This window comes from Paroedura picta, chromosome 7, assembly GCF_049243985.1.
Source record: "Paroedura picta isolate Pp20150507F chromosome 7, Ppicta_v3.0, whole genome shotgun sequence".
Lineage (NCBI taxonomy): Eukaryota > Metazoa > Chordata > Lepidosauria > Squamata > Gekkonidae > Paroedura > Paroedura picta.
Window position 1 is genome coordinate 11,771,554 of NC_135375.1, and position 26,857 is coordinate 11,798,410.

Consider the following 26,857-nt stretch of genomic DNA (forward strand, 5'->3'; position numbering starts at 1 on the left):
GCTCTAACTTCTCTCAGCAGAAATTTGCCTCTTGGATTTATTTCCCCCTCCTCTGATATCTCCAATCCTCTCCCCCCCCCATTCAAGAAAAGAAAGAGACTCTTGCTGTGCTTGGCTCCCCTCCCCAATCTGAGCCTCCCCAATCAAGTGCAGAACACTTTCTGTTCCAATTGGGGGGGGGGGTACCAGAGAAAGATCTGAGTTCAAATCGATCTGTATTCTTCAGGATCCACAACAGAGAAAAACAAAGTAAGTGCAGAATCAGCCCTGGTTGCGTGAGGCTGATCCTTCATTGAGCAGAGGGCCGGACTAGATGGCCTGGGTGGCCCCTTCCAATTCTGATTCTAAAACTGGCACCCTCCCCATCTCAGCAGCTGTTCTGGGTTCGTTTCTGGCATGGGCAAGGAGGAAATAAAAGAGGGCAGCAGCCAACCTTTCTGCTCCAGGCCAAGGGTAGCAGCGGAACTGGAACTGTTTGGATCCTTCTTAACAAATGCTTCCGCCACCGGCACTAGTTCCCTGGCTACCTGCCCGTCGTCCTCTTCCACTGCCAGCCACCTCTGACACGGGAAATAGTACCTGCAAGAACAACACGCATGAGTCCTGCACCGCCCTGGTGACGCTGCATCTTGCTAGTCAGTTAGTTAGGACATTCTCTCTCTCTCTGTCTCTCTCTGTCTCTCTCTGTCTCTCTCTCTCTCTGTCTCTGTCTCTCTCTCTGCCTCTCTCTGTCTCTCTCTCTCTTTACAAAGTTTGTTCATCTTCTAAATACAATTATTTTATTCTTTTAAGCAGTTTGGTGCCAGGAACCTCTGTACATATTTCCAGCAGGACGAACAATTGACCTAGATATACTCGTAGAAAGCGAGTTGCCCCATTTTAGGAGACATAAAAATGTTATAAATACCCTATACCAGGGGTAGTCAACCTGTGGTCCTCCAGATGTTCATGGACCACAATTCCCATGAGCCCCTGCCAGCAGTTGCTGGCAGGGGCTCATGGGAATTGTAGTCCATGAACATCTGGAGGACCACAGGTTGACTACCCCTGCCCTATACCAAAGGGTTGCCAACTCCAGGTTCCTAGAGATTTGAGGACAGAGCATGGGAAAAGTGGAATTAAGAGAGGGAAAGGACCTCAGCACGGTATAGCGCTCCAAAGCCCGCCCTCCAAGGCTGCCCTGCCACTTTCTCCAGGGGAACTGATCTGTCAGTTGTAATTCTAGGGAAATCCTGAGCATTCCCCTCACCTGGAGCTCTACCTGCGCCCCTCACTCCAGTCTTCAAGAAGACAGTTGGCTTTTATACCTCGCTTTCCCCAATGCTGAGAAATCTCAACGCGGCTTACAATTGCCTTCCCTTCCTCTCCTCCCCAGCAGGCACCTTGTGAGGCAGGTGGAGCTGAGCAAGCTCTGAGAGAACTGGGACCGGCCCAAGGTCATCCAGCAGGCCTCATGCAAGTCAAAGCAGCTGTCAATCACCTTCCTTTCTTGTTCCCAAACCAGGCACCTTGTGAGGCAGGTAGGACTGAAGGGGCCAGAGAGAAGAGCTGAGACTGGCCCAAGGTCACCCAGCAAGCATCCAGTGTGGGAGGAGCGAGGAATCAACCCCAGCTCTCCAGATTAGGGTCTGCAGCTCTTTAGTCAGCTCTCTAGCAGCAGCTGAAAATGGCTTTAGTTTGAGCTGCAGTCAACTATTGAATGTCTATATGTTTTTGCAATTCCTGCTTTATTTATACTGTGTTTTTATCATTGTTTGATTAATATTGCAGGCCGCCTTGAATTTTACACGTGGGAAAGGCACTTATAATTTCTAAGTAAATGAAAATGAGCATAAATTTTCTCACGTGGTTTCCTCCTTGGTGTCAATAATTTCTACCCTTTCCAAGAACCAAGCAGGGTTGCTTCCGGAGTTATCATGTCGTATACGCAGCTTCTTCAACTCCCCGAGGTCAACAGCTTTGACGGTGAAGATATCCACCTGCAAAACGGCAAGAATGCATGGCGGTCCTGTTTGTATAATGCGTGTTCCACTGAACACAGTATTTCCCCCTTTTTATTTGCGTTTTAATACCTGTCAGCTCAACATAAGAATGAAAGTTTCCCTCCCGTGAATGTTTCCCCATGTGCGAAGGTGGGTGGTCAAATGTTCATTACATTATTTCTGAAAATTCAGACTTTAGAATGAATGTTCACAGAAGAAGAAGAAGAAGAAGAAGAAGAAGAAGAAGAAGAAGAAGAAGAAGAAGAAGAAGAAGAAGAAGAAGAAGAAGAGTTGGTTCTTATAGGCCGCTTTTCTCTACCCAAAGCAGTCTCAAAGTGGCTTACAATCTCCTTCCCTTTCCTCTCCCCACAACAGAGACCCTGTGAGGTGGGTGAGGCTGAGAGAGCCGAAATATTCCTGCTCAGTCAGAGCACTTTTCTCAGTGCTGTGACAAACCCAAGGTCACACAGCTGGCTGCATGCGGAGGAGGAGCTGGGAATCAAACCTGGTTTGCCAGATTAGAAGTCCGCACTCCTAACCGCTACACCAAGCTGGCTCTCTATAACAAGGGGAGTCAACCTGTGGTCCTCCAGATGTTCATGGACTACAATTCCCATGAGCCCCTGCCAGCATTTGCTGGCAGGGGCTCATGGGAATTGTAGTCCATGAGTATCTGGAGGACCACAGGTTGACTACCCCTGCTCTATAGGATCAAAATTTTAAAAAATATTTTAAACATTAATTAACTTCTACCCATTCTGGAAACCATATCAAGGCCATCAAGGAACCCCAGGGTTTCACGAAACCCTGGATGAGAAAGTCTGGTTTTCCCCTTTGGTTTAACCAATATGAGACAGATCAAGATGGGTCACCATGTCTGTCTGTAGCAGTAGAAAACAGCAAGAGTCCAAAGGCACTAACAACTGCGTTCTCTTCGTCTCCCCATAACAGAAACTCTGTGGGGCAAGTGAGGTCGAGAGAGCTCTGAGAGAACTGTGAGTGGCCCAAGGTCACCCAGACGGCTTTACATGGAAGAGCAGGGAATCAAACCCAGTTCTCCAGATTAAAGCCCCCTGCTCTTTAGTCACTGCACCTCACTGGCTCTCAAAAGTGTGGGCAGAGTAAACAGAAGGCTTAGTAGAGACAGAGGAAAGAAGGGCAGGACAAGAGGAGAGAACGAGGACAAGGGAAATAAAACAGAGTTGGGAGTATAAGCTTTCACAGACAGTTGACTTTAGCATCAATTTATCCAAACCTCCATGAGATGAATCATAGGGTCCTTCCTTCCCAGAATAAAGGTCATTGTTAAGGCATTTTAGGTGTCTTTGTCAATTTATAACCTTAAAAGGTAAAGGTATCCCCTGTGCAAGCACCGGGTCATGTCTGACCCTTGGGGTGACGCCCTCTAGCGTTTTCATGGCAGACTCAATACGGGGTGGTTTGCCAGTGCCTTCCCCAGTCATTACTGTTTACCCCCCAGCAAGCTGGGTACCCATTTTACCGACCTCAGAAGGATGGAAGGCTGAGTCAACCTTGAGCCGGCTGCTGGGATCGAACTCCCAGCCTCATGGGCAAAGCTTTCAGACGGCTGCCTTACCACTCTGCGCCACAAGAGGCTCTTTCTTTATAACCTTGCTCTACCTAAATAAGAACCCTTACAGATGGGCAGATCCAGAAGGGAAGAGAACAATGTTCATTTCTCTTGCTGTTTTTCAGTTCGTGGTTCTTTGGTTGGCAGCCTGCTGTTCTGAGGCTCTTACCTGCTCCTTCTCAAACTTGTTCATGTGGTCTGAGCGCTTCAGGTGACGCTCCCCAGTGTCTCCTCGTTCCCCGTAGATGGCGACGTAGACATTCGCATCGGTCCCTGCGCCCATCACAGACCCAGTGATGACGTGGACATCATAGACTTTAGCTGGGGAAATTAAACCACAATCACAGGTTCAGAAAGAGCCCTAGGGAAGGGCGGTATAAAAATCTGCCCTTCCCTATGGAATGGATTGGGGTTTTTTTGGGGGGGGGGGGATGGATTCTATGGCATGGTCACTCTCTTCCTCAGAATCCATCTCCAAAATTCCAGGGATTTCCCAACCCTCCCCCTTCCTACGTCCCCTTCCGGTGGCCAGTGGGAACTTGGCAACTCTAGGAAACAGCCTCAGAGGAGGCTGCCTGCTAAAACTCTCCAGAACAGTGACTCATGCAGAAGTACAGCAGGTACAGGTCCTCTGGGGGGAGGTGCTTCTTCTTAGCCTTACACATGCTAAAACAGTGATCCCCAACTTGGAGCTTGCCTTTGATGTCAATTCTGAAATAAAAATGTGCCCCAGCTGTGAGATTTCCAGCTCCAGGCTAGGTTTCTGATGCCATGGCCATGCCCCTTCCCCGCAAATGGATTACAAGCAGAAGCCAACAAGCTCAGTTACCCTCCAGTTCTGTTCCCTCTTCCGGCATCAGCTCCACCACCAGCTCCTTGTCCTCTTCATCGCTGGCCAGCCAACGGTGGGCTGCAAACTGATACGTCTCAATGGTTCCTTCCATCGAGGGCAGTTCATTCTCCTCGTCTTCTCCCGACTTCCTTTTCTTCTTCTTCTTCTTCTTCCCTTCCTTGGTGGCAAACTTCTTAATGGAGACCGTCTCCAAGTACCAGCCATCCCCAATGCCACTCCCATCGTGGCCGATCCGGATCTTGTAGATCTTCCCAACGTCCATGGCCTCTATCTTTAATGCAATAACTATCATTGTTATGCTTCGCTCAACAGCAGCATTGTATGGGACGTATCAGCTGCAGCCTCTACATCTGAGATTCTACTTCTATGCAGACGTAATGATGCCCACCCTTTCCCGCTTTAAGCCCTTGAACTATGCAGAGGGACACCTTCTAAAATTCCTTTTGGGTGACAGGACAAGGGCAGTTTCAAATGCAGTCGCAAAATTTTGCTTCTTAGCATTTCAAGTATGGAAAGCTTTATTTTCAACAATGGGTAATTGTTGCTTCCATCTTTATCTGATGTATGTTAATAATCAAATGTACTTTGCATGCTGGGTTTTGACTGCTCTAGAGCAAGAGTCCCCAATGTAGCACCTGTGGGGCCTCTGCCAGTACCTTTCCAGGTGCTCCCCAAGTGTTTTTGGAAACTGAATAGGGGGGTCTCTTGTACGGGAGGGTTTCTTGGTCACCAGAGATCTGATTGGCTGTTCAGATTAAAATAACGTCCTTTCAACAGCAGCTGTGGCCACACTGTTTTATTTTCTCTCCGTATTCTCTCTCAAGGTATTTTTGTAAATTACCTTTCTCCTCCCTTGAACCGTTCACCTCATGTGGCAGCCATTTTGTGGATGGATCGAGTGGCAGCCATTTTGAGGTGACTCCAAAGCTGCCCCGCAGGGTCAAAAAGGTTGGGAAGCGGCTGCTTTAGAGTTCTTAATGAGCTCCACATACAAGCATCACCCCCATCATTGTCACGACGACTCAGTAAAGGAGGTGTCAGTGATGATCAGGGTTAGGGGGTAGCCAAGGAGTTGGCCCACCCCTTCTGGAAACGTTGGCTTTTCCAAATGAGAAAAGTGACCGGTGGCAGCAGAGAGAGGCCAGCTCAAGAAGACTATTCAGATGGCCTTCCCACTACTAAATGAGAACTTGAGGCCACAAAGTACCTCAGGGCCAATTTTGTCCACTTAGAATGAAAGAAATGGAGAATGCATGCTAAAGATACTTTAAGATATTTTTGTTTTAGGATGCTCTGGGCTGATCCTGTGTTGAGCAGGGGGTTGGACTAGATGGCCTGTGTGGCCCCTTCCAACTCTATGATTCTATGATTCTATGGCCTGTATGGCCCCTTCCAACTCTATGATTCTATGATTCTATGGCCTGTGTGGCCCCTTCCAACTCTATGATTCTATGATTCTATGGCCTGTATGGCCCCTTCCAACTCTATGATTCTATGATTCTATGGCCTGTATGGCCCCTTCCAACTCTATGATTCTATGATTCTAAAGATAAAGATCGTTTGGTTGGGCAGCCATGTACTCGCAGATAAGCCGACCCGCATATAAGCCGAAGCACCTCATTTTACCACAAAACCTGGGCATACTTATTGATTCACATATAAGCCGAGGGTGGGAGGGAAATGCCCCATCATCACAGGCTCTCCCATCCAGCATTGCCAATCCCTTTGCCATTGAAGGCGAAAGGGAAAAAAAAGATCAGACTCCATCACTCAAACCGTTGATGTCCTACAAGCTGCCAGAGCAAACTCAGCTTGCTGTGCACCTTTGCAAAAGGCAATGCAATGATTGGCTGGCTGGAGCAGGCTTTTATTTCAATTACTGTATATACCTGCCTATAAGCCGAGGAGGGCTTTTTCAGTGTGAAAAAGGTGCTGAAAAACTAGGCTTATACACGAGCATATAGGGTAAGCTGAATTTGTGAGAGCCTTAGGGGAACAGGGTCCGAAATCCCACCTAATTTTGATGTCTTGCAAAAATCCAGTTGTACAGCATTCCTAGGGAAGGGGAAAGCAAGCCCCAGAAGGACCTGTCTCCCAAACGGTGTACCTTGAAGAGTTCTTGTGCTCCCCTCTCGTAGTTGTTTGACCTGTTCTGCAGAACCAGCACCTCCGTTTTCCCAAGCTCCCCGTACATCTGCATGTAGACGTTGGCATTCGAGCCGGCATTCCGGACGTCGCCCGTAACGACAATCACCTCATAATTTATCACTATACGATAGATACAGGAGAGGGGGGAGGAGGAAGATGGCATGGTGGAAATTAAGATTGTCCTCACACGTTGCAGAATTCTAGACCCAAAGATGCAACAATTCACACTTGGCCTAAAATCATGCATTTAAAAACAAACAAATGGAAATAGGAATTATTAAAGGTTTCCAACTCCTTTGGTTCCATCTTATCTAGGCAATGTAACGATAGAACATGGCAGTAGCCAATGATCGCGATCTCCTGAGAATCTCGGATGTTCGTTTGTTAAAAATCAAGTTTATGGTTCCTATTGTTGTGAAAATATTCATGAAATCGTGCCAAAATCTCAGAAGCTGGAAGGCTGGAAAATATTCAGGAGAGAGCTCTACAGCTCCTTGCTCTTTGCCATCCATTGTGGGCTTGGGGTGAGGGGGGTAGGCTCTACAACAGGGGCAGCCAAATGGTGGCTCACCAGATGTCCATGGACTACAATTCCCATGAGCCCCTGCCACAGGGAGAAATTATTATTTTACTGGTGTTAAAATGTTTTCAACTTTGCTGTCAGCTGCCCTCAGCCCACCAGGAAAGGGTGGTACAGATAAATAAAACATTTAGTTACTTCATTAGTTTCCTGACTATGGGCTTCTCAGAGGCTCCTAATGAACCACAATGGGAGATTGACTTGAAGGTGCCTCAGACTGGATCAAACCCTTGGTCCATCAAGGTTGGTATTGTCTGCTCGGACTGGCAGCAGCTTCCCTGGGTTCTCAGGTAAAGGTCTTTCACTTATCAGACACCTCATCCTTTTAAATGGAGATGCTGGGGATTGAACCTGGGACCTTCCGAATGCAAAACTGATGCAGTGCCACTGAGCCACAGCCCCTCTTCTCCTCTCCTTTTCACAGACTTCTCTTCTGATCCAGCTGGGCTTTTCTCGCAGTACAGAAAGTGTAGAGTAGGTGGGTTGGTTGGTTTTAATTGACTGACATGTGTAAATGGATTTGGGCTTTTTAAAAGAGCCTTATAACTAAGGTTTCGACGCATTCAGATAATGGGTTCAATTTTCCTGATTTATTCAGAAGGCAGAAATTAAGACCTATGGAAGCCTGCCAAATTAAATTAGGCGCTTGGGTTCGGGTGGCAGAGAGAGGCAAGAAGCAACGTGATGTTTCATGTTCTCATCATCCCGGTAGATTTTGAAAGTCCAGAGCAGTCTTCCAATGGAGGGGAGGACAACTCTGAAATCTTCTGGGTTGAAGATTCTTGCTTGAAACTTTAAGACCTTGTGCAGTCTGGGCCCTGCATATCTGAGGGACCACCTCTCTGAATATGTGCTCCAGGGAGCTCTTTGATGGAACACTGTGAATCAGCTAAGGATCCCTGGCCCTCAAACAATACACCTGGCCTCAAATAGACCCAGGGCCTTTTCGGCCCTGGCTCCTGCCTGGGGGAAGGAGCTCCCCAGTGAGATCCATGCTGAGTTCCACAGGGCCTAGGAGATGGAGGTCTTCCCCCCAGCCTATGGTTGATGCCAGCCAGACAACTACAGCAAAATGCCAGGCTGCTCTCCTGTCCCTTTCTTCCTCCTTGCCACTGACACCGCCTCTCAATAACATCATAGCTGGTTAATTTACCATCTATCTCAGTAATAATTGTTGGTGTTGACAACGGTTTTATTGTGATTTTAAATTGTATTAGTTTGGTTTTATTGTAAATAGAAATGTATCGTTTTTATTATAATATGATGTAAATTGTTGTTCGCCGCCCTGAGAGGGGTGGTATATGAATGAATGAATGAATGAATGAATGAATGAATGAATGAATGAATGAATGAATGAATGAATGGCCAAGTAAACTCAGGAAGTTTGGATGATCTTCCCTTATGGCCTACTGTTCAACTTTCTGAGATCAAAAATTTGATAGGTACACTGCAGCCTGGTAAGCCAGCCAATTATAGACCGATAAGTCTACTAAGCATAGTAAGCAAACTCTACACAAAATATCTTCAGTGGAAACTTCAGGATTGGCTGGACCAGAATAATTTTCTGGCAGACGAACAAGGAGGATTTAGAGAGGGTTGTTCAACACAAGATCACTGTACAATACTTGATCATCTCGTAGTTAAATATTCTTCCAGCTCTATGACAACCCTGTATGCAGCTTTGTTGATATGAATGAATGAATGAATGAATGAATGAATGAATGAATGAATGAATGAATGAATGAATGAATGAATGAATGAATGAATGAATGAAGTATTCTGGCTTAACAGGCAGCAGCTTCTAGAAGCCTCATGGCCACTCATTTTTTACAAAGATTCCATCTAGAGATCCATATCAGAAAAATAATGGTATTTTTAAAAAATCTGGATTTTAGGGAGGGCATAATTATTGGCATTCTGGAATATTTGGGTCTCTGACACAAGTTCATTATTTGAATTTGGGTCCCCACCAATCACGAAATTATTTGGGAACGTTATTCCATATGAGGAATCGTTCTGGGGAAGGTGGGATCAAGCTGTTATTTTGCAAGCAAATGACACCATATTTTCAGTGGACCTGGTGCTTCCTGTCCTCTAAATACCCCCCACACACACACACACCAGTTTCAAGTGAGTTGGTCAATGGGGCCTGATTCTATGGGTCCCTGAACAAAGTGCCCCCAGTCACTCACCGTTGTTTCCTTTGGAGAAATAAATCCTATGCTTTCTCCAGAGCAAAAAATAGGCAAACACACAAGAGCAAGCAGCCCCTGGTCAAAAGCCTCTTCATGCAGACAGAATCAACAAGGCCAGATAGAACCAATGTCAAATCAGATAATCTCAGCAGGACCACGGGGCTAATGTGACAAACCAATATATCCGATGACAAACCACAGAATCCGAGCCAAATCAACTGAAGCAAACAACAGTATTTTCAAATCAAAAGAACCAACCTCACACTGCAGAAGCCAGGGCCAGAGAGGCAGTGCAAGCTCAACAGAACCCATGTCATGCCAGAGAATCCCAGCAGAACCAATTTATAGCAACCTCCCCCTTGGCATGATCCTGTTTGCCTGTGAGAATTGCCTCCCTCCCCAACTCCTGTTGCCCAGGAAACCTCCAAAAAGCAAAACAAAAATAAACAAATATATCCAAGAGTTAAAGCTAAGGTATTGTTCAGGTATATATTTGTACCATATATACCTGAGCCCACATTCTGTAGCTCCATCTACACATTGCTAGGTCTTTGGATGCTTTCACACATGCTAAATAATGCAGTTTCAACCCACTTCCGTGACCACACACAAGGGAATGTTGCCATTTCTTCTATTAAAGTGCACAGTGTGGATTGAAAGTGTGTTATTTTATTGTGTGTGAAAGCCCTGCTTGTGTCTGCTGGGGAACAACACATGGCCCGTACAATGGGACTTTTGTACTGGTCAGAAACATTCCAGCTCTTTTCTGTTTGCAACCAAAGTAGGTGAGGACAAACAACATTAGGCTCCCCCTCCCCACCATTTTTGTACTGGTATTGGCCCCATTAAGAGCCTCTTGTGGCGCAGAGTGGTAAGGCAGCAGTCATGCAGTCTGAAAGCTCTTCCCATGAGGCTGGGAGTTCAATCCCAGCAGCCGGCTCAAGGTTGACTCAGCCTTCCATCCTTCCGAGGTCGGTGAAATGAGTACCCAGCTTGCTGGGGGGTAAACGGTAATGACTGGGGAAGGCACTGGCAAACCACCCCGTATTGAGTCAGCCATGAAAACGCTAGAGGGCAGCACCCCAAGGGTCAGACATGACTCGGTGCTTGCACAGGGGATACCTTTACCTTTACCTTTATTGGCCCCATTCCTTTATCTCCCCACAAATTCTAACCTAAACACTAAGGAAGCACTGGGCATCCCTTACGTATCTCAATCGGCACGATCTCGCTTGGGTAGACCTCTATCTCCACCCTCCCGTCGGCTTCGTTCTTGTCAAGCCATCGGTTGCATGGGAAGTTGTACTGCAGGCCATGGACGGGAATGGTCACTTGAACACTGCCGAGGTGCCAGCCGGCCTGGAGCCCGACATTGTCATGCCCGATCAGGAGCCGTTTGAGCTTGAGAAACAAAAGGGCAAGAGAGTCTGCGTGGGTTACTTGGCACTGACATTTATTTTAAATACTGTTGAAGCAGGGGGTGAAAGAACATCAGGGCTGGGGATTTGATGATAAGCAAGCGCACAAGGATAAGGAGCCTAGCTAAGCATTGAAATGCGCTAAGACTGCAAAGCCAGCTCAGTATCAAGAGAATTACGGGAAAAGATGGAACCCTACTGGCTGCTCATAAAACTCAGTCTCTTCTGGGACAGAACCTGCAATACCAGCTCCGATCAGGGGTGGTGCTGCAGAGTAACAGGGAGGAAGTCTGTTTCATCTTCTTCCTGTCCTGGAAACATATCCATGTGGGTAATTTTAAGACTCATATTAATAATTTCCCCATTCTTTCTCAATCCTATGGTAACATAAACAATGGCTTGATATAAACAACTGTCTCTGGCCTTGAGATTAGAACATATCATCCTTGGTGACATTTCAAAATACAATCAAGAACAGGAATAAGTTTTCTGGGCCTTCTTTTACAAAACAGTTTGGTACACTAAGATTCTCTTTACAGAACAATAATAACAAATATATTATTTCACTCTCTTATATATCATGTGGAGCAGGGGTAGTCAACCTGTGGTCTTCCAGGTGTTCATGTACTACAATTCCCATGAGCCCTGCCAGCGAATTCTGGTGAATGCTGGCAGGGGCTCATGGGAATTGTAGTCCATGGGCATCTGGAGGGCCGCAGTTTGACTGCCCCTGCCCTAAACAGTTTGAGACCATTACGTCTACAGCAGGGGTAGTCAACCTGTGGTCCCCCAGAGGTCCATGGACTACATTTCCCATGAGCGTTTGCTGGCAGGGGCTCATGGTAATTGTAGTCCATGGACCTCTGGGGGACCACAGGTTGACTACCCCTGATGTGGAGGAGTGGGGAATCAAACCCAGCTCACTAGAAGCTCCGTAGAAGGTGTTTTTAAATCAATCTGACATTGCTTAAATGAACTTTTCACAACCAAAGGCAACACAATCCCTCCTTGTAATGACTTCAAACCGGATCTGCAGTGCCTCTCATACCTTCCCGATGTCCCTTGTGTCTAGCGTAAAGATATCGATCCGGCCTCGCTCAAACTGATCTTCTAAGTCGTTGTCGGAAACCAAGAGAAATTCTTTTTTAGTGTCTCCCTTCTCTCCGTACAGCTTGATCAGAACCTTGGAATCCGAGCTGGCTCCAGGGACGTCTCCGGTCTTTATGCTGATGTGGTACCCAACATCTACAGAGATATTCATGTGTACACAAAGGCGTGAAAAGTCACCGCTTTGTGGAGGATCCAAGTAAAGGGAGACCCAGATGGGAAAAAGAGAAGCTAGGAAATGAAGTGTGATTCTCAAGACTGGGTTAGGGCAAGTGGGAAAATCAGGCCCTGCCGTCAGTCTCCACACATATGCAGTGAGTCCACACAGTGACTTCCACATGCAAAAAGTCGGGTTGCAATTGAATGGGATTATTAATCATTACTCATTTATCGTATGGTGTGTGTAGTACAGCCACAACTGAGGATTGTCTGGCAGCCAGGCAAGGGACGTTTTGAGATGATGTGCCATTGCCTGCCTCCCCATCATGGCCCTAGTGTTTCTCAGAGGTCTCCCATCCAAATATAGCCAGGGTCCAATATTCTGCATGCATTCAGTTTAACACCCAGAAGGTTCATTGCAGACATTCAGTTGAACACACTTTTGTCTCGGAGTGGGGCTAGTGAAATATGAAATGTCTATGAGCAGGTACATGTGTTGTCTATGCGGTGCAACAGAGAGAGCTTGGATGCTACCCCTAGCATCAAGGATGCTTAATGGCCATTGGCTAGCTCTAAGGATCTAGCTGGTTATTGGGTGTTGTAGTTACCCAATCAGGGGGCTCCGCTTGGGGCCAGTCACAGACTTTTGCGGGAAACTGGTGGGGTGTTGTTTCATTCAGTTGTGTGAGATCAATCAGGAGCTGATGGTTTGGCACACGAGCAACTCTGCACTTTATTGAACCCACAATTCAATAAAATGTCTGTTGCAGAGGTCACCATTGCAGCGGCCATGGGTGTCATGACCCCTACCAACACCTTTCCGGGTGCCTGCCAAGTGGTTTGAGAAAGTGGATGAGGCCAGGGGGGCATTCTGCTGAAGAGAGCTTTGGATTGGCCATTAGAGATCTGTGCTGATTAAATTGATGTTCTGGTGGAAGCTGCCACCACTTAGATGGTTTTCTTTTCTCTCTTTCCCACTAGAAACTTATTCTTGTCCTCTGCTCTTGGTCTCTACTTCCAATGGCAGCCATTTTGTGTGCATGCATGGCTCCTCCCCCTATGGTGGCCATTTTGTGAGCGTGTATGGTTCCACCTCCTAGAGCACCAAGAACCTATGTTAGAAAGCCAAAGATATCCACAGGCTGAAAAAGGTCAGAGACCCCCGGCCTATTGTGACAACGTAAGGGCACAGGGAAAGATGAATTAAAAGAATGAAGGTGGTAAGCCTGATATGAGGTTACCTTTTTTGGGGTGGGAGCCTCATCTTTTTGAGTTGATATGTCCCTCTGCCCCTAATCTGCACCTGCGATTCTTAACACGGGTGATCTATAGATCTCAGGTGACATTCAGAAAAATCGGGAGACTATTAGGGGGTCACTGTATGGAGTGAAGATGGCAGCCATATCTTGAGATGCAAGGCAAAAGGAACAATAGAAGCAAGGGAGATACTCAGAGGTAACAAGCAAAAAGACTGAAATATAGAGCATCTCGTCATTCTAACTCAGGAGGCCCAATACGGATCAGGAATGGAGACAGGTTGAAATAATGTTTTCCCAGAAGCTGAAAAAAGAGTGTAGCCTAAGGGATTCAGGGAAAACAGAGCAAACTCACTTTCGAGAATATACGATCTCCCCTCCGGCACTAGCTCCCGAATAATCAGTCCATCGTCCTCGTTTTTGTCAAGCCATCTGGTTGGCAAACAAAAGTTAGTTATCTGCTATTACCCATCATCCGCGAGAAAGCTCACCAAAATCCAGGAAAGTACAATGCTCAGGGAAAGACAATGCCATGTAGTTAGAGGTGTCGTTAGGGAAATCTCAAACAAAGGGTCTGATTAAACCTTCTTGCAACAAGTTCCCTCCACTGTGGTGCATCAGAATTCCAAAGAATTAAGTACAGTATTTGCTGGCATATAAGACTACTTTTCCCCCCTGAAAAACACGCCTCCAAGTGGGGGGGTCGTCTTATACGCTGGGTGCACTTCAGTTGGGAAAGACATAGTTGCCCATAGTGGCCCATAGTACTGTATTTTGAGTGGAGATGTTGAGGGGTCATCTTATATGCTCAGTCGTCTTATACGCCGGCAAATACGGGTAGTAGTGCATTGGCCTGGTACTCTATGAGCTGAACAGCAGCTGCGGCTCTCTAATACAATGAAAAGGAATTGGGAGAAAGGGAGGAGAGGTTCTCAAGCCAATACTCCTAATTCAAATGTATTTATTTTATGTATACCTTATTTATACTTTGATTTCTAGGCCACCACTTCCTACAAGCAGGCTCAGGGCCACTCACAATATACATTCACAATTAAACCCATTTTGAAGCATAATAAAACTATTCCACCAGGTCTATGGTTGAAGCCAGAGAAGATCTGTGCCCCCTCTCCAAAGGAGGAGTAAGGAGGGGAGGTACTCCACCATGTTCTATCTATGGTGGCCAGCTGCTTCTCCCTGGTCCCCCACAGGGGTAGGTGGGGGGGGGGGGTTGGTCTGCCGTCATGTCCTTGTTAGATTGTATTTTATTAACTACTGTGTTTTATGGGGATTTTTAGGGGATTGTATTTATTTATTTTATCTTGTAACCCGCCACGAGCTGGCTTTGCCAAGAGTGGCGGGCAATAAATTCAAATAATAATAATAATTATTATTATTATTATTATATTTCAAACAATATTTTCACCATTTCCATTGACCCATCTTTTAATCATTCCATATTGCCCCGTGACGGAGTAGAATCCACAGGTGGAGGGGGAAATTGTAGCAGGAGAAGGAAACTAGGGTACAAGGAGGGGAGGTGGAAGAGGACCATAGCTGTACCTCTGTCATCCTGGCCTCAACCATAGGCCTGGTGGAAGAGTGCCATTTTACAGGCCCTGTGGAATTTTGTTAGCTCTATCAGGCCCGGGTCTCTACAGGCAACTTATTTGACCAGGTGAGAGCCCGGGCTGGTTGAAGCCAGTTGGATTTCGCTGAGGTCATGGATCACAACAGGTTTGTATTTCTGGATCGTAAAGCTCCTTGGGGGACAAGGTGGGAGTGGGGATCTGTTCACAATCTTTTCCCACATCAGAGTGAATTTCTACCAAAGAATCACACAGTAGGAACTGTAGCATGCTTTCACAATAAGTCCAAATTGTACCGATATTTATTATAGCGATAATGATAACCATTATAAATATAATGAGACTTTTGGAACAGCGAAGGAAACATGGAGCAGCCCAATTCCCCCCACCCCTGGTCATCAATATAAGAGCTCGACTACATGATCAGCAACATCAAACAATGTTATTCATGGGTGGGCTATACCATTTCAGATGGCAAGTGGGGGATCAAATAATTAAAACAATCCACCACTTAAAGCGAGCAATTCAGAGAAGAGGCTAGCCTAGAGCTCTTCTGCTCTACATGTTAACTTTGTTTGTCTAGGTTTGTTCAAAAATATGTCAGAGCTTTCAAACATTTAATCTTTCCCCCTACGGTCAAAAGTGGGGCAGTCCAGCAAGATTCATGGTATACCCCATGAATCTAAACCTTAAAATGCAAAGAAGAGCCATAACCTTGCTAAAATGACTCAACAAATGGGTAACATGGAGGATCAACTAGATCCAAGTCCAGGATCCCCATAGAGACCAACCAGGTTTTGGGGGTATAAGATTTTGATGTATCCGACAAAGGGAGTTTTGATTTTCAAAACCCCCAAAAATCTGGTTGCTAAGGCCGATACTGGGTTTGAATCTAGCTGTTCTACTGCAGACCAACATGGCTGCCTTCTGAAATTGTCTTCCTGGAAAATTCAGGGGTATTTGTGTTCGTTCATCGACATATCGTACTGAACATTTGCTCGACATCCTCAGTCGAACATTCGTACATACCCTACTTGCTATTGTTCCTTCTGATTTCCTAAAATATGGGGTCAGACAAAAGGAGCCTGGAGAGATCTGGAGGGCAGTGAAGACACTTTTGGCTTGAGGCTCAGGTCTGGAATGATAATCCTCCACTATGGTGGGCGAGAGGTCACGTGACAGGAACAGAGAAGACCAGAACCATCGCCACTTTGAGGAACAAGGCCAAGAATGGAACCAAGTGTGAAATGTAAAGAACATGCAAGAAGTGACCAGGATCCTTTGTGACTTAAGAAAGGCAGCGGGTTCTCATTTTACCTTGTCACAAACCAGTCCTTAGTACTTGTGTACCACGCAGTCCTTGATGCTGGTTCAGGGTTCCCATCCTGGGACCAGGATCCAATGACTAGAGTTTAAGTCAACGGGAAAGACATCTCGCCACATGGGTAACAACCTTAATGGAAGAGCTTCCTGAGATAATGCCCTTGATCCCATTGCTCGCCTGGTAGCCACGAGAAACCAAAGCCATGATTTCAAGGTGGCAGTCAGCAATGCCTGGAGGTGCACCTATTAAACCTGAACCAGGACATTTTGCAAGTTGTCTACCCTCTTGCTAGCAGATAGGCCGAATTTTCAGAAAGCAGGCGATTCCATGCCAGGAAGATGGCATGATCCAAGACATTTGTGTGGGTGCGAATTGACGAATACCCAATTGCGACTCGCATGAGGAACCAGCAGAACAAGAACATGCCCAAACCAAACCTTAACCAAAGGTTTGAAACCAAACCTTAACCCATCAAGGGCCTGGTATCTTGAATAATGATGGTGGGGACCGGAACCAGCCCAAAAAGGTTGTCATGTGCCAAAGGAAGGAGGAAAAGAGGAACACAGTCGACAGGTGACAGTCCCTGTCCGCATACCCCAAAGAGTCAGATTGAATGAACCCTCCCCACACCCCTCCCCAAATTCCTTGTTCTCTGTAGTTTAGAATTTTTTTAACATTGACATTAACCCTTTCCCGTGTTGGTCTTCATCATAATCAGGGCCACTCACCACAGAAAGGCAGTTTTCAGTGCTGCCTTTGTGGTGAGTGTAACATCTGCACCCACCCCAAGAGACACCCATTGGCTCTAGCCCAGTCAAATCTGTATCCTGAAGAAAGAAGCCTCTCAAAGCCAAAAAAGCGTTTGGAAGCCTTCCGTGACCAGCAGGACTGGAACTGGGGGAGCCTCCAAAACTGGCCTGTCATGGAGAGAGGTTTTCCTTCAGAATGGAGGAGGATGCAGTAGCCGTGTACCTTTGAATTCAAATTTCTCAAGAGCCCATGACGTGACCTTTGCATGAAAGGCAGCCATTTTGTCCAGTCCCTTCCATGGCCGACAGTCATGTGACCCTTCTATCTGACAGAGATAAAGAGGTTCAAGGACAGCAGAGAACGGTTCCCTAAAGCTTGATTCGTCAGTGGAGAAAAGGATAATGGGCACGAGGATTCTGTTGCGTGTGGCTGCAGGGGTATGCATCCCGTCGTCTACCAGGATAACCAAAAAACCTATCCACAATAGGCTTAGATTTAGAACAACTGATGTAGGGCCAAGTCTGTGGTTCGTCAACGACTCATCGACATTTAGATGCAGATGGAGAAGGTACTTCTCCCTGATTTTTATAAAGATCTAAAGTTGTGGGCAGGAAGCTACCCTGCCCCCTGTCTTTCTGCTATTACTTCCCCATATTTTGTCCCAGAACATAATTTGATGCCCTTTCAACAGCTGTAATCGGGAGATTCCAACATTGGCCTTTAGTCAACGCCCTTGTCCTGAGAATGTAATGGAGATGGTTTCTGATATATTTACTTTATTGGGGACTTGATAATGAAGTTAGAAACCGTATAATCCCTCTCCTGTTTTGGTTCAGACCCTGAAAGCATGCTCCTCCAACTGCGTCTCTGATGACTAAATTCCTGCTTGGACCAAGAGGTTACTATTTCGTAATCTGTTGCCAAATTCTGCTTCCTTGACCGCAGGAAACGGAGTGCCTTGGCAAATATCAGCTATGTGTTTATTTGACTCTTGGGATGAATGACTATTGATGATTTTGTCCTTTGTCTATAATCTGCATATTTTTTTTCTCTTTCCCTTTTATAGAATCATAAAGTTGGAAGGGACCTCCTGGGTCATCTAGTCCAACCCCCTGCCGCATGCAGGACACTCACAACCCTATCGCTGACAATGTAACCTGCGTGTGCGTATCTTTTATGCTGGTCTAAAAAAGAAATTGAATTGAAATGACTACATATGTATGAATTTGTTGAACGGCCAAAGCCGTATTGCTCTCCGTTCTCTGGGATATTTGTGTGAGGGAAGGAACAGAGAAAGAAAATGCCTACAGTAATAAATAGCTGAAACAAGATTTTGGCTTGAGTCCCATTCCTGAGTTTCGATGCAATATTTCCCAGAGCGATCACCGCTATCTGAAAGCATGTGTACTCTCCAGAAGAGAAGATAATGTTCACATAACCTTGCCTTTTAGAGTTTGTGCTTGGGGGGAGGGGGGGGAAGGCAAGAATAACTGCAGAAAGAAAAGGGGAACGGAGGTGAAATATTTAACATAGCCGTGGGGGTCTAATGCTTTTAATGTGTTGAATCTCTGCCGTGCTTCTGAGGACAAGGTCTGTCCCTTGACTGAAGAGGCCACCGTGGCATAATTGCCGGAGCTTTAGACGGCTCATTAAATTTGCACACATTTGCATATCCGCCAAACCAAAATTTCTGATGGAAAATAACATCCTTTCTTTAATCTGTAAAGCTAAATCCCGGCATTGAAAATGGGTAGTTCTTTTTAAAAAAAATAAAACTCTGCCGTGCTTTCGTATAATGAGTCGGACTTCTATAGCCATCTGCACAGAAGTGTGTTTTTCTGAGTTATGGACCGTATAGAAACAGGATCCATCTGTAGCTGCTCGCCATTGTGAGTAAGGGGAACCTCCACATTCAGAGGCAGTCAACCTCTGAATCCAAGTGCTCTGAGGCAACGTAAGGGAATGGCCTTGACCTCTGTGCCTAGTTTGTTGACCCTCCAGAGTAATGGATGGAGCTCTGTTCTAGATCCAAAAAGCTTGTTCTTATGCTAAGTCCCTGGTTGACACGCCAGTGCATTCTTTGTATTGTTCCTAAATTTTTTCCAGTTTCCAAAAATAATGGATAAATGGAAGCAAAAGCCAATGAAGGAGGCGTCCCAGGAGCAACGAAAGAGCTCCCAAGAACCAGCTCTCCGATCGTCACTAGGAAGTCACAGGGGCATTGCCTAATTAAAAGGATCGACAGCATTTTAATTAATTAATTAATTGATTGATTGTTTGATTGGCCGACTAATTCGGGGATTCACATGAACCTCCCCAACCTGCTGGAAATCCTTATTTAATACACTAGCTCAGGGATAGTCAACCTGCGGTCCTCCAGATGTTCATGGACTACAATTCCCATGAGCACACTGCCAGCGTTTGCTGGCAGGGGCTCATGGGAATTGTAGTCCATGCACATCTGGAGGACCACAGGTTGACTACCCCTGCACTAGCTAACAATGCATTTAAGATTAGCAATCCAGATTGTATATTAAAAACGAGTTTATATTTTGCATTAAACTGGGTTTTTCAAAAGCCATGATTTAGCAGTGGGATGTTTTTAAAAGCATAGGAGGGTTTTTTTTAATTTTGTTGAAAATGACACGTCCGAACACATCCTGGCTATGTGTGAATTAACCTTGAATTAACTCTTAACAATTGTGGACTTAATCAGTAACGGAACACAGTAGGGATCTAATGTTTGAGTAAACCTGTACCGGATTGCACCACGCATTGCTGTGCAAATGCCACATGATTCCATGCGTGTCACTAGATAAGAAGGTGGTCTGGGGTTTATGTGTGTATTTTCAGAACCATTCTGTTTTCAGTATTGACTCTGCTTCAGGAGCAGATTGTGAATGGGTGGGCAGAAGGGATTGTGTGGGTGTTTGGCTCTTGTGGCCCTTTCTTGCATGCCCAGGGAAATGCCAATCGCCACTTTGGCGTCAGAAGGTGAATTTCCTCCAGGCCAGACTGGCCAGGGATTCTAGTTTGGGAGGAAGGGGCGTCATCTGAGCATGAAATTGGGGGCCATGTAGGTGAGCAGGTAGCTGTGACTTAGATTTAGAACAACTGATGTAGGGCCAAGTCTGTGGTTCGTCAACGACTCATCGACATTTAGATGCAGATGGAGAAGGTACTTCTCCCTGATTTTTATAAAGATCTAAAGTTGTGGGCAGGAAGCTACCCTGCCCCCTGTCTTTCTGCTATTACTTCCCCATATTTTGTCCCAGAACATAATTTGATGCCCTTTCAACAGCTGTAATCGGGAGATTCCAACATTGGCCTTTAGTCAACGCCCTTGTCCTGAGAATGTCATGGAGATGGTTTCTGATATATTTACTTTATTGGGGACTTGATAATGAAGTTAGAAACCGTATAATCCCTCTCCTGTTTTGGTTCAGACCCTGAAAGCATGCTCCTCCAACTGCGTCTCTGATGACTAAATTCCTGCTTGGACCAAGAGGTTACTATTTCGTAATCTGTTGCCAAATTCTGCTTCCTTGACCGCAGGAAACGGAGTGCCTTGGCAAATATCAGCTATGTGTTTATTTGACTCTTGGGATGAATGACTATTGATGATTTTGTCCTTTGTCTATAATCTGCATATTTTTTTTCTCTTTCCCTTTTATAGAATCATAAAGTTGGAAGGGACCTCCTGGGTCATCTAGTCCAACCCCCTGCCGCATGCAGGACACTCACAACCCTATCGCTGACAATGTAACCTGCGTGTGCGTATCTTTTATGCTGGTCTAAAAAAGAAATTGAATTGAAATGACTACATATGTATGAATTTGTTGAACGGCCAAAGCCGTATTGCTCTCCGTTCTCTGGGATATTTGTGTGAGGGAAGGAACAGAGAAAGAAAATGCCTACAGTAATAAATAGCTGAAACAAGATTTTGGCTTGAGTCCCATTCCTGAGTTTCGATGCAATATTTCCCAGAGCGATCACCGCTATCTGAAAGCATGTGTACTCTCCAGAAGAGAAGATAATGTTCACATAACCTTGCCTTTTAGAGTTTGTGCTTGGGGGGAGGGGGGGGAAGGCAAGAATAACTGCAGAAAGAAAAGGGGAACGGAGGTGAAATATTTAACATAGCCGTGGGGGTCTAATGCTTTTAATGTGTTGAATCTCTGCCGTGCTTCTGAGGACAAGGTCTGTCCCTTGACTGAAGAGGCCACCGTGGCATAATTGCCGGAGCTTTAGACGGCTCATTAAATTTGCACACATTTGCATATCCGCCAAACCAAAATTTCTGATGGAAAATAACATCCTTTCTTTAATCTGTAAAGCTAAATCCCGGCATTGAAAATGGGTAGTTCTTTTTAAAAAAAATAAAACTCTGCCGTGCTTTCGTATAATGAGTCGGACTTCTATAGCCATCTGCACAGAAGTGTGTTTTTCTGAGTTATGGACCGTATAGAAACAGGATCCATCTGTAGCTGCTCGCCATTGTGAGTAAGGGGAACCTCCACATTCAGAGGCAGTCAACCTCTGAATCCAAGTGCTCTGAGGCAACGTAAGGGAATGGCCTTGACCTCTGTGCCTAGTTTGTTGACCCTCCAGAGTAATGGATGGAGCTCTGTTCTAGATCCAAAAAGCTTGTTCTTATGCTAAGTCCCTGGTTGACACGCCAGTGCATTCTTTGTATTGTTCCTAAATTTTTTCCAGTTTCCAAAAATAATGGATAAATGGAAGCAAAAGCCAATGAAGGAGGCGTCCCAGGAGCAACGAAAGAGCTCCCAAGAACCAGCTCTCCGATCGTCACTAGGAAGTCACAGGGGCATTGCCTAATTAAAAGGATCGACAGCATTTTAATTAATTAATTAATTGATTGATTGTTTGATTGGCCGACTAATTCGGGGATTCACATGAACCTCCCCAACCTGCTGGAAATCCTTATTTAATACACTAGCTCAGGGATAGTCAACCTGCGGTCCTCCAGATGTTCATGGACTACAATTCCCATGAGCACACTGCCAGCGTTTGCTGGCAGGGGCTCATGGGAATTGTAGTCCATGCACATCTGGAGGACCACAGGTTGACTACCCCTGCACTAGCTAACAATGCATTTAAGATTAGCAATCCAGATTGTATATTAAAAACGAGTTTATATTTTGCATTAAACTGGGTTTTTCAAAAGCCATGATTTAGCAGTGGGATGTTTTTAAAAGCATAGGAGGGTTTTTTTTAATTTTGTTGAAAATGACACGTCCGAACACATCCTGGCTATGTGTGAATTAACCTTGAATTAACTCTTAACAATTGTGGACTTAATCAGTAACGGAACACAGTAGGGATCTAATGTTTGAGTAAACCTGTACCGGATTGCACCACGCATTGCTGTGCAAATGCCACATGATTCCATGCGTGTCACTAGATAAGAAGGTGGTCTGGGGTTTATGTGTGTATTTTCAGAACCATTCTGTTTTCAGTATTGACTCTGCTTCAGGAGCAGATTGTGAATGGGTGGGCAGAAGGGATTGTGTGGGTGTTTGGCTCTTGTGGCCCTTTCTTGCATGCCCAGGGAAATGCCAATCGCCACTTTGGCGTCAGAAGGTGAATTTCCTCCAGGCCAGACTGGCCAGGGATTCTAGTTTGGGAGGAAGGGGCGTCATCTGAGCATGAAATTGGGGGCCATGTAGGTGAGCAGGTAGCTGTGACTTTCCTGCATTCTTCAGGGGGTTGGACTAGATGACCCTGGAGGTCCCTTCCAACTCTATGATTCCATGATTCCTGCAGGGCAAGGAAGAAGTAGTTCTTACTATCTGAGCATTTGTACTTATGCATGTAAGGGCTCATGTCCTCTCTCTCTCTCGTAATTTGCCACATGCATAATTTCAAAGGAAATTAGAGATTGATCCTCAAGCGGATGGGTGTGAAAAAGAGACCCAAACGATGGCTTTCTTGGGCTCATGAGATATACATGCCTAGAACTTTGTTCAAGAAAGGTAATGCCAAGTTTTTGTGTGTGAGGGACCACCGCGAGGGTCATATGTTACCCCTGGCAGTCATTGGCGAATCTACACTGCCCGCCTTCAAGAGAAACTCCAGATCTTGGGAAAAGGCAAAGTCTACAGCCTCGTCCCTGCAAGGTACACAGACGCTGGAGTGACTCCACTTTCCGGCCCAGTCCTCCAGTCCGGGGCCCGCCAAAAAGTCAGCCTCATGCCACTGCAATAAGATCTCCTTCCCAGCCAAACGGACCGCCTGCTCGAGCCAACTCCCAGGGCCCTGCAGAGCCTGTTCGTGTCGAGTACCTGTAGCAGGGAAACTCCACAGCCTCACTCTCTGGCTGTCCATCTCGCCTCACTATCACTTTGCCAAGGTACCAGCCACTGCTTCCTCCTCTGCCGTTATGCCCTATCCTCACCCGCCTCACCTGCTTCAGGTCAACGGCTTCGATGATGAACTCGTCGATCTTCGCCGGAAGGAGAGAAAGAAAAGGGGAAGGGGTTAGCGGAGGAAGGGCCAGAAACACAGATGATTTCATGCGGAAACAGCAGCCAAAGGGCCCAGGGAGAAGCAGGGGCGAGTCCTGTCTCTGTCACCATGGCCCATTCCGCACACACAGGATAATGCACTTTCAGTGTGCTTTGGCAGCTGGATTTTCCTGTGCAGAACCGGAAAATCTACTTCTAAAGTGCATTGAAAGTGCATTAACCAACGTGTGCAGAATGGGCCCGTCTCTCTTGAATATCACAGAACCAGCAATAGCCAGCATGGTGTAAAGATTAAGAGAAGAAGCAGAGATGGTTTTTATACTACCTGGCTTTCTGTTACCTGGGGGAGTCTCAAGCGAGGCTTATCGTCACCTCCCCTTCCTCTCCGCAAAATAAATACCCCATGAGGTAGGTGTTGCTGGGCTTACGATAGCAGCTCTAGCAGGACTGTGACTAGCCCAAGGTCGCCCCAGCTGGCTGCATGTGGAGGAGCAGAGAATCCAACCCAGCTTGGTCAGATTAGAAGCCGCCGCTCTTAACCACGACACCAAGAGGTGGACTTTAAGCGGGAGAACCGGGCTGGATGCCTCACTCAGCCACATTAAGTCGGGTTGCCAACCTCCAGGCGGCTCCTGGAGGTTTACTATTTCAGCTGATCTCCAGACAACCAAGATCAGTTCAAATGGCTGTTTTGAAGGGTGGACACTATGGTTATACTTCACTGAAGTCCCTCTTCTGTCCAAACCGCTCTCCACCACCCAAATCGCCGAGTATTTCCCATTCCAGAGCCGACAACCTTAACGTGTGACCTGCCGGGTAACCTTGGGCCAGTCCCAGTTCTCTCAGAGCTATCACAGCCCCCATCTGCCTCACAGCGTGCCTGCTATGGGGAGAGGAAAGGAAAGCGATTGTGAGCCACTTTGAGACTCATGAGGCCTGTCCCAGTTCTCTCAGGACTCTCTCAGACCCACCTGCCTCTTTTTGGGAGAGGAGGAGATGGCATTTGTAAGATGCTTTGAGAAAAGCAGGGTATAAAAGCCTACTCTTTCTTGGTCTTCCTCTGTTCCACAGTTTGCAAAATTACTGGAACTGAGGGCCCACCTTAGAGGGACGTTGGTGCATCAAGACCGAAAACGGGGATGGGTTTGTCACAGCAATCAATGAGACAAGGACTGGTGAAAAATCAATGACAGAGGGAAACCAAGGGGGGTCCAAAGGCCAGAAGATCGATCCTCTTTTACTCTGCACCATCTGAAAGATGCTGTGAGGCGAGGGAAAGGTATTCCTGTCCTGTGCTGCCTTCGTAGACTTGCCCTCAGCTTTCCTCTTAATCAACTAAGACAGGCCTGACTTGAGCCAGTCCATACTAATGAGGACAAATGATTATTCTGATTAGCTAAGCAACACACACCCGAAAGTCCAACTAGGGAAGAACAGTCAGCCGACAGTTGACATACGGGCCTCGGGGGGTACTCAGCAAGGTCATTCACCGTCACTTTTCTCAGTTGATTTTTATACTAGCGGTGTCACTCTTGAATTTAAAAGCTCCTCCTTGGATGCAGGCAAGGACATCTCCATCCTAATGTATGTAGATAACATAAATTCGGTCTCTTTAGGCCGAGAGACGTTTGACCTGTAATTTGAGAGGGATGTTCTCCAAATTAATTGGGGACAACACAAAGAGGATAGTTTTGGAAAGGTGCCAGCCTATTCAGCCATGACAGTCAAGCACTTGAATGGCAGAAGATTGGGATGGGTCGGGGGGGGGGGGGGGCGTCTCTATGAAAACAAAAGCCGTGTTTGAAATAGAGCAAGGATGCCTGTCTCTATATCACAAGATTATCCCTACCCTACTTCAAAGGAGATCAGTTGGCAATCTTTGTTTATGTCGGAGAGACGGCTTTTAATCCATTGGTTAATGTATATGACCTAAATTAGAGTATTTACAAGATGAGTTGGTTTTGATGCCACGCTTTTCTCTACCTGAAGGAGTCTCAAAGCAGCTTACAATCGCCTTCCCTTCCTCTTCCCACAACAGGCACCCTGTGAGGTAGATGAGGCTGAGAAAGGGAGGAGAGGGAGGGAAAGGCTGGGTGACCTTGGGTTAGTCACAATCCTGTTAGAGCTGTTCTCACAGAGCAGTTCTTTCGGAACTCTCTCAGTCCCACCTACCTCACCAGGCATTTGTTGTGGGGAGAGGAAGGGAAGGCGATTGTAAGCCACCTTGAGACTCCTTCAGGTACTGAAAAGCGAGGTATAAGACCACACTCTTCTTCTAAATGCTCTAGTTCAGGTCTTAAAATTAATAAACAGATTAATTTCAATTGGGATTCCTCCGGGTACAAAAACCAGAGTATAAAAACCAACTCTTTTTCATTGTCTCTGGTTCTGTCGCTGAATTGTTCTCACGCTCTCTTCCTGCCTCTTCACATGGATTGCGTGGGGTTTTTAAGCAACCACACACACACACACACACAGAAACTTACACTGCCCTTCTCAAACTTATTGGTGGTGTTCACGCTATTGCAGAGGAGACGGTCCCCGGTATCTCCTTGGTCCCCGATGAGACAAGTAAAGACTTTGGCATCTGTTCCGCTTCCGCTCACCGACCCGGTCTGGACAGTCACTCGGTACTTTATCACTGCAAAGACACAGGTTAATAAAAAACCCACAATGTCAGAGATGAGGCTGGTGATGCCTCTTCCCGTATGGTTGGCCGCAGTCGCTATAGACCAGGGCGTTCTGTATCACGGCTCACAATTCCCACAGGGCTGCTCTCTCCGGAAGTATTACTGGGCTTCCAACATCTACGAGAACCGGTCGTCCCTGCTTGAATCATAAAACCAAACAGAGGCTCCGAGCAATGGTACAGAACGTCTGCAGTTGAAGTCATACGGCATAAGAAGAAGAAGAAGAAGAAGAAGAAGAAGAGTTGGTTCTTATATGCCACTTTTCTCTACCCAAAGGAGTCTCAAAGCGGCTTACATTCAGCTTCCCTTTCCTCTTCCCACAACAGGCACCCTGTGAGGGAGGTGAGGCTGAGAGAGCCTTGATATTACTGAAAAAGAAGAGTTGGTTCTTATATGCCACTTTTCCCTACCCGAAGGAGGCTCAAAGCGGCTTACATTCAGCTTCCCTTTCCTCTTCCCACAACAGACACCCTGTGGGGTGGGTGAGGCTGAGAGAGCCCTGATATCACTGCTCGGTCAGAACAGTTTTATCAGTGCCGTGGCGAGCCCAAGGTCACCCAGCTGGCTGCATGTGGGGGAGCGCAGAATCGAACCCGGCATGCCAGATTAGAAGTCTGCACTCCTAACCACTACACCAAACTGGCTCTACACCAAACATACTGATTTAATTCCACGGGTCTATTACCATATTTACCCAAAAGGAAGCCTACCCGAAATGTACAATGACCCT

The 26,857-nt window shown here is 46.3% G+C and overlaps 1 protein-coding gene across 1 annotated transcript in view; it reads right to left on the bottom strand.

The window, feature by feature from the left end:
* Window positions 1–26,857, bottom strand: part of LOXHD1 (lipoxygenase homology PLAT domains 1) — a 146,014-nt gene that overhangs the window by 69,789 nt on the left and 49,368 nt on the right. The window contains exons 13-22 of the mRNA XM_077346719.1: window positions 25,924–26,078; window positions 23,255–23,415; window positions 13,645–13,721; window positions 11,816–12,012; window positions 10,558–10,750; window positions 6,534–6,694; window positions 4,403–4,697; window positions 3,743–3,894; window positions 1,846–1,979; window positions 434–579 (exon numbers count right to left, since the gene is read on the bottom strand). Of these exons, the coding sequence (XP_077202834.1) occupies window positions 434–579; window positions 1,846–1,979; window positions 3,743–3,894; window positions 4,403–4,697; window positions 6,534–6,694; window positions 10,558–10,750; window positions 11,816–12,012; window positions 13,645–13,721; window positions 23,255–23,415; window positions 25,924–26,078 (1,671 nt within the window). The remainder of the gene's footprint in view (window positions 1–433; window positions 580–1,845; window positions 1,980–3,742; window positions 3,895–4,402; window positions 4,698–6,533; window positions 6,695–10,557; window positions 10,751–11,815; window positions 12,013–13,644; window positions 13,722–23,254; window positions 23,416–25,923; window positions 26,079–26,857) is intronic.